This window comes from Vitis vinifera, chromosome 16, assembly GCF_030704535.1.
Source record: "Vitis vinifera cultivar Pinot Noir 40024 chromosome 16, ASM3070453v1".
Classification (NCBI taxonomy): Eukaryota; Viridiplantae; Streptophyta; class Magnoliopsida; order Vitales; family Vitaceae; genus Vitis; species Vitis vinifera.
Genome location: NC_081820.1, coordinates 1,642,358 through 1,650,561, shown reverse-complemented (window position 1 = coordinate 1,650,561; position 8,204 = coordinate 1,642,358). Strand labels below are relative to the sequence as shown.

At 31.3% G+C, this 8,204-nt stretch overlaps 1 protein-coding gene across 1 annotated transcript; it reads left to right on the top strand.

The window, feature by feature from the left end:
* The first annotated feature begins 2,263 nt into the window (after window positions 1-2,263).
* LOC104882004 (trichome differentiation protein GL1-like) lies at window positions 2,264-7,159 on the top strand. Its single transcript, XM_059733780.1, has 3 exons — window positions 2,264-2,357; window positions 6,601-6,859; window positions 6,964-7,159. The coding sequence occupies exons 1-3, from the start codon at window positions 2,264-2,266 to the stop codon at window positions 7,157-7,159; spliced, it is 549 nt and encodes a 182-aa protein (XP_059589763.1).
* Window positions 7,160-8,204: the final 1,045 nt, after the last annotated feature.

Genomic DNA, 8,204 nt, shown 5'->3' with positions numbered 1-8,204 from the left:
AAGTGGATCAAGAATTCCTTCTGACACAAGCCTTTGAATACGTTGATTTGAAATATGACCTAAACGTTTGTGCCATAACATTGAGGAATTCTTATTTGTTAACTTTCGCTTAATGCTATAATTACTTGAATGCAAGGTTTCATTACCATTAGAGGCCTTTAAGTTCAATTTGTATGACTTATCTATTAGACTACCAGTACCAATAACACTTGAATTTAGATAAAGACTAACCATTCCATTTCTAAATTAACAAAAATATCCACATTTTTCCAAACATGAAACATAAATTAAATTTTGTCTAAACGACGGTACCACAAAAGTCTCATCTAAATCCAAAGTACATTCAGAATCTAACTGTAATCTAAAAACACCAATAACCTTCACTGTAGCCTTGTTGCCATTTCCTACATAGATGTATTTTTCACCATCAGTTGACATTCGGCTCCTTAGGCAACCCTTTCTTTTCAAGCTAAGCGGCGTATTTGGTACATGTCTTCTTCATATGACCAACATTCTTGCAAAAGAAACAAGTGATCTCCTTATCTTGTTTATTCTGCATCTTTTGCTTAGATGTCCTAGAAAATGTAGTTTGTTTTCCCTTATTCTCCCTTTTTCTTTTCTTGTTGGTACCATGTCCCTGAGATGTGGAAGCCAAGTGAGCACTTTATATCTTCTCTTATTTCAGTCTCTCCTCCTTTTGCACGCACTAAGCAATAAACTCATTTAGAGTCTATTTTTCCTTTTGTGTGTTGTAACTGATCTTGAATGGACTAAATTGTGTAGGTAAAGAGATCAAGACCAAGTGCACAAGTATGTCTTTTGATAACTCTAACTTTAGAGCCTTGATTTTAGTCACAAGATTGGACATTTTCATTATGTACTCCCTTATATTCTTTTTCCCTTTGTACCGCATGGAGTCAAGCTTACTAAGAATAGCGTTGTCTCAAATTTTTCATTTGCAGCGAAACGATTTGCTATCTGGTCCAAGAATGTCTTGGCTTGGGACTCCTCAAGTATTGCACCCCTTATAGCTTCTAGAATTGTGTGCTTCATTATCATTAGACTCATGCGATTGGATCGCTCCCATTTTTCTATAGCAGCTCTTTGCTTAGTAGTGCTAGCACCAGTAAGGTCTGCAGGGCGATCCTTTCTTAATGCATAGTCCAAATCCATGCACCCGAGCACAATTATAACGTGCTCCTTCCATTTCTTGAAGTTTGTGCCATTATGCACAAGAATGTTATTAACATTAGCAGATATAGAAGATGCTGAATCCATAACAATAAAGCTCACAATCAGTCACAAAAATATCATACATATATGAATGAATAAAAAATTTAATATATATATGCATGTGGACCCATTATAAGATATCTAGCATAAACATTAACATTCAATCTTTGGACAAAAATATCAACTTGTAATTGGTACTCTTTTACAAAATTAGTTCATAAATATTGACAATAAAACCGAAGCAATGTGTCTTTCTTTGGACTGACATACAACATGCAAGGTAAACTTTATATGTCACACATTTATGACTACTTTATTTATTATTATATTAAAATAATCTTCCTTTGGGCCGATTATTTAACACAATAATAACATGTTTACATATTTCAAAAATAAATAAAATTACATAATATAAGTTACTTTGGAAACAAATATTCATAACTCATTTATTTTAAAATATTAAACACAAATGTAACAAGAAAAGGCTAAATCCATCTATTTAATGTGGTACACAGAATGGAATACAGAAATCTGCTCTTTGGTTGGTTTGAGTATCGACCAATAAGGATATTCATCAGTGTATATGTTGTTCATTGTCATGTTACAACTTTTTTTTTATTTTTTATTTTTATGTCGAGGATAGATGAAGAACATTAAGAACTGTGTTTCCTTTTAGTTGCTAGACTCTTTAGGAAACACTATCATTTTGCAGTAAAGCTCAGAGATCATTAGTAACGGACAATTTGCCTGCCTTAGTTTCTTATGTCAATTATTAGTTAGACAATAATGTGGCACACTCTTTTATCAACACATTGTATGATGCATTAAAACTAACATGTATCAAAACATCAGCAACATGTCTTCTCTGAAATTTTATTTACAGTTTGTTTTACATTATCATATCAACCGTTGGACCAGTGGAGGCGGAAAACGGAAGTCATCGAATTGACGACCGACATTTCAACAAGTGAGAAATCAAAAACAGATGGCAACTAACCTCGACGAATAAACGAACCGAACGAACGTCAAAATGGCGTCGCAAGGAACGCCGAGGATCAGAATCATCTTTTGGATCGAAATCATCTTCTTCGATCACCAAATGAATGCCAAAAAGGGCGTTGCAGGCTTCTCCAATTGCCAAACAATCCTATCATGTTACAACCTTATATATATATATATTCATATAGAAAATGAACCCAGAAAAAATTCCCATATTCTATCAAGAAATTTCTTGCCCTGAATCCACCATATGAGAGAAAAATCATGTATCTTTGAATCAACAGACATTTCTTAATGATTCAACATGTGTGGCTCTGATACCACTTGTTGTCAAGTCCATTATCAACCCAGAAAAAAAAACTTATGTTAAATCATATAAAGAAAACATGTCGATTATTTGAGAGAACGTGGACAAACCTGAATCCATTTTCGACCTTGAAAAAGTATGGTTCTTCTAAGGCAATAGAGGAGGAAACCACCTTTCTGCATTCTCTCTTGTGATGAGAGGTAGGAGAAGAAACGTTTCGTATTTTCAAAAAAGAAAACTTAAGACACACAACTTCAGTTTCATTGTCCTTTTTATTAATTTCATCTATGCCTTAGGGACCATACCCATTGGCTGTTGGGCCACATGTGTCTTAGGCCCGTCATGTAAGATACATGTGACTTGGGTTTTACACACAACGTGACCCATACTTTATAACTAAATAATTGAATATATATATATATATATATATATATATATATATATATATATATATATATATATATATATATATATATATATATATAGCTTAATCATAAACAATTATTAATATATGTGAGTCCATAATTATTCTAACAAAGACAACTCTCTTGTATTAAATTCCTTCCCAAAATTAACCACTATGGAGCAAGCTTAGCCAAGCATTGGACATCAATCACATTGTATTAGCAAAAATGGCAGTTTGAAACAACACGAGAGGGAAGTCGATTTATGAGAAAAATAGCAGTTTGAAATGCAAATGACCAATATTTGAGAGGCATACCAGCTTGTATTAACAAAGAATGATCAACTTTCACAACATGACGATTCTTCTTTTCTACTCTTCCATTTTACTGAGGAGTATAAGGACAAGAGACCTGATGAAGAAGACCATTTGTAGCTAAATAATTCTTAAAAGCCTAAAACTCACCCCCCTCCCCAATTGGACCGAACACATTGAACTTTAGTATCAAACTATCTTTCAACCATGACTTGAAAACGTTGGAACATATAAAGCTTCATCTTTAGTTTTCAAAAGATACAACCATGAGAATGTACTAAAATAATCAACTAGCAACAGGAAATATCGAGCACCATTAACAGAAACTATAGGAGCTGCACTACTTCAAAGATCGTCATGGATGAGACCAAATGGTTTTATTGCTCTAAAAGTGGACCTTTCAAATGGCAAACAATGGCTTTTAGCCAATTAGCAAGAGTCACAAATTTGACATTAGAAGTGGAATGTTTAGAATCTTTTGGCTGATAATCAAAGTTAAATCGATACCAGCATTGTAAAGTAGTGTGCTTGAACTTAGAACAAATCTGACATTGAGGCTTGAAAGTTCCAAAGGAGGTACCACTATTGTTTATGGTCTATCTAGTAGCCGAATTCTTTGTTTTTAAATTCTGATTGTTAGAATTATGAAAGGTACCACTAGAAAGTTGACCATTTCCTAAGATTTGTTCGGTATTTGGACAAAAATTAGAATTGTAGGTTTTCTTCCTATTCTTTTGTTGCTGAAATAGAACAACATTTGCCAATGACAAAATTTAAATTTATTAATTTTATTTGTCTCACAACTAAAAAAAAATCCCTCACAAAAACATTGCATTCAAATATTTCGTTATAACTAAATGCATATTTGTGGAATAATTTTATCATATCATGTGTTTGGTTAAAATATGAAATTTGGATTCTTATAAAATATAGCATAATTCTTCCAAGAAAAATGGAAGAAAATAAAAAAATAATGATAACAAAGAAAAAAAGAAAAAAAGAAAAAAAAAACGATGGATAAAAAGACAAAAATATCATTCATTTGTCCTTTTTCTTTATTTTATCATTTTCTTCTTTTCTTAATTTTTATTTACCATTTTATTTTATTCTTTTTATTATTATTAAGATTACTATTTTTTATTAATTATTATTATTATTTGATCATTTTAGTACTTTTTTAACACAATCATGAGATATTTATTATACATATTAATATTTTTAATATTATTATTTATTAACATTTGATATTAGTATTATTATGTGATGTATTATTATAGATAATCACTTATTAGTAAAGAAATATGAATAAAATTTATATTAATATATACTACATGTAATGTAATTGTAATATATATAGTATTTTCTATTATAATTTAAATAATTAAATAATTAAATAATTATTTATTTTTAAAAATAAAAACAATATTTAGATTAATATTTTAATAATAACATTGTAAATAATATATAAATAGAAAAAAAACAATGGAAAAAAATTATAAAAGGAAATGCTAACTTTTCATGTCCTTTTAAAGGATTATACCACTTGGAAGATTATAATTTTCCCATGAAACAATTGCCTTCCACCATTTCATCATCTCTCCATAAAGAGACAAATCCATGAGGTCACAATCTCTTCTCTCCTCTGGCGGTTCTAGAGCCCCCTCTCATCAATCATCACAATCCATCTCACCACTAATTATTAAAGAAATATGAATAATATTTATATTAATATGTATTTCCTTCAATGTAATTGCAATATAAATATAGTACGGTTAGTCTGTGTCTGCATATATAATTATAAAAAAATAAAATTAATTTAACAATTATGGTCCTCCCAAATCAAGAAATATCATAGTCCTATTCTAATATCATTTAATAGGTTTGGTTTTAAAAATCAAAAATTATTTATTTAACTAATAAAATTATTTTAGTTTTATTTAATAGTGATTAATTAAAGTTTGATTGTTATTATTTATAATTTAAAATATGGTATTAAATCATGTTTTATGTTATAATTTAAATTAGAGATAAATAATTTAATAATTAGTTATTATGAAAAATAATAATGATATTTATATTAATATTTTAATATTAACGTTATAAATAATAAAGTGAATAATAATAATAATAATAATAATAATAATAATAATATATAAAATAAAAGAAAAAAGGGAAAAATAATTATAAAAAGAAAAGGTGGACAATAGAAAAGAAAGAATAATTTTGATAATTTTTTATAATTAAATAGTTAGATATCCTAAAAACAATGTTGGTAAAACATTTAAGTTATAGCACAAAATTTTATGATATTTGAAGTTGATATTAAAGATCGAGGTAGAGGAAGCATCTAAGTTCCACCGAATGTATGGTCACACAGCTGCATTCCACTTCTTTTAGTTTTTGGTGGGAACCAACCAATGAAAAAAAAAATTATTTTTTTAACATGTATAATTTAATTAAAAATAATTTAATTCTTTTTCATTTTCTAATTTTTAACATGTATAAAATAATAATAAAATTATCTATTTAGTAAAAGAAATGATAAAAATTTATAATATTTATCAATATAAAAGGTATGGAGATGATTTTGTGAATTCGTGTTAAGACCAAAACCTTTTTTGTCTCCATCGAAGAAAAAGGAAGTAATCATGAGGCAGATGGGTAGGATGTCGGATGATAAGAAAGAAGAAAGAGGGAGAGTGAAAGAAAGGGTGGGGATTGAAATCAATGTTTGGATGATTTCATTATCTACTTTTCAACTTTAACTTTTTATGACTGCAAGTCAACTTATTGGCATGATATATAAATTTATTAAAAACTTATGTTGTCCTCAATATGACTTGGTTGTATTATAAACAATACCAAGTGATTAAACTAAGTCCGTTGGGGTCAGTTTCTCTCCTCAATCTGACCTGAGAACAAATCTCTTATTAAAACTTTTCCGTCTTGTGGTGGTCCACCAAAGATTTCATGTTCAAAACCATGTCCGTTGTCATCAGTTTATCTCTTCAATCAGACCTAAATCCGTTGTCTCCAATGAGAAATTTTAAAACTCAAACTGACCTAAAGGCATGCATGTCTCCTCAATGAGATGGCTTCAGTTTATCTTCTCAAACTGATCACCCAAAGGCAACTTAATTTTTTCTATAAATTTCCCTTCCCTTCCCATACCACTATGAAGCTCAGTCAAGCATTGGATAACAATCACATTGTTTCTTCAAGGTCTCAATCTTCTCTTCATAGCTTGCTTTTAAGCAGTCATTGTAATATTTATTTATTTATTTGTTTTCTTGTAGTATATTTCATGGAAGCTTTATTGGGTTAATTTCTTCCATCTTTGCAGGGAAATCCATGATGGCAAGACAACAGGAGCAGAGACGGCTATGGACCCCAGAAGAAGACGATAGGCTCATAGAATTTAAGCGCAACTACCCCGATCGACCTTGGCCAGGTACCGCAGATCTGGCAGGGCTGGACAGGCGTGATAAGAGTTGTTGGGAGAGGTGGTATAACCATCTGAAGCCTGGTGTCAACAAAGAGAACTTCTCCGAAGAGGAAGATGACATCATCATCCGCATCCAGCGAACGGAGCATAGGAATGAGTAATGAGAATCATCCTCATATTTTTCGATTATCATATGATATGATATGATAGTGTGGTGTTCAGTTTGAGTTTTGAGGTAGGAGTTCCTGTGTTGTGTTGCAGGTGGGCATATATGGCAAAAGAATATCTTCAAGGGCGAACCGCTAATGCTATCAAGAACCGTTGGAACAACCATTTGGAGAAGATGCTTATGGGTGACCTTGAGCGATACCTTCTCACGGATGATGAGACTAGTGATCACTCTGCCCGGGAAGATGACGTTACGTCTTTGATGGCCAAGTATGGTTCTTTGATTTAGTGAACGTACCAGTTGAAGAAATCGCCAAATTATGGATAATGAGTCTAGTCCAAAGTATATATATTACGTGTCTTTGAGTGTCATATATATATATATATATATATGTATGTATGTATGTTTTCAGCTAAATTAAGCATCATCTTCTCCATGGTGATGAATCCATGCACCTTATAATAAAGTTGTCTTGTATTATGCTGAGGGTTTCGTCGGTTGATTTCTGAGTATTGAGCACTGTTCTCATATGATAATAATAAATCCTCTCATCCTCTATTGCATCAACTCCATACTCCAATCTTCTTACTCTAACAATTTACTCCCATTGAAAAAATCTCTCTAAGTTTGATCACAAATTAAGTTAAAATCAACTGGTTGACACATCTATAATACTATCTTCCCCCAATGCTTTGTAATAAATTCTAGGGCAGACTATTTCAGCTGCCTTAGACGACAATAATATAATTCCACAGGGAGATTGTTTTGATTGACATTTGACCTCAATTTTATCTTCTTCCTAATCTTAAGAGCAATTCTAAGTGATTAAACTATGTCCGTTGGTGTCAGTTTATTTCCTCAATCTGACATGAGAACAAATCCTTTATTAAAAACTCCCTCTTCTGGTGGTCCACCAAAGATTTTATTTCAAACGTCTATAGCTGCATGTTCAAAGCCATGTCGGTTGGCGTCAGTTTATCTCCCATTGAACAAATAACTCTTGGCGGATCCCATTGTCTCCAGTGAGAAGTTCAAACTCAAACTGACATAAAGGCATATCTCCTTAGTGAGACGCTGCTTGATCAGTTTATCTCCTCAAACTGATCAACTCAAGGCTACTCTAAACTATAAAGAGTGAGTTTATGGTCTTCTTCTTTTGTTGACCTCTCCTCTACTGTGGTGCGACATCATCAATTTCCCTGGAAAGATGGAAGAAAACCTCATAACATTTGAACAATGTAGTTGGGTTTCAATCTCAAACAAAGATTGAAGTTTCCCACCTTGATGAAGATATAATTCATTGGTTGGTTCACACCAAAAACTAATAATTTTT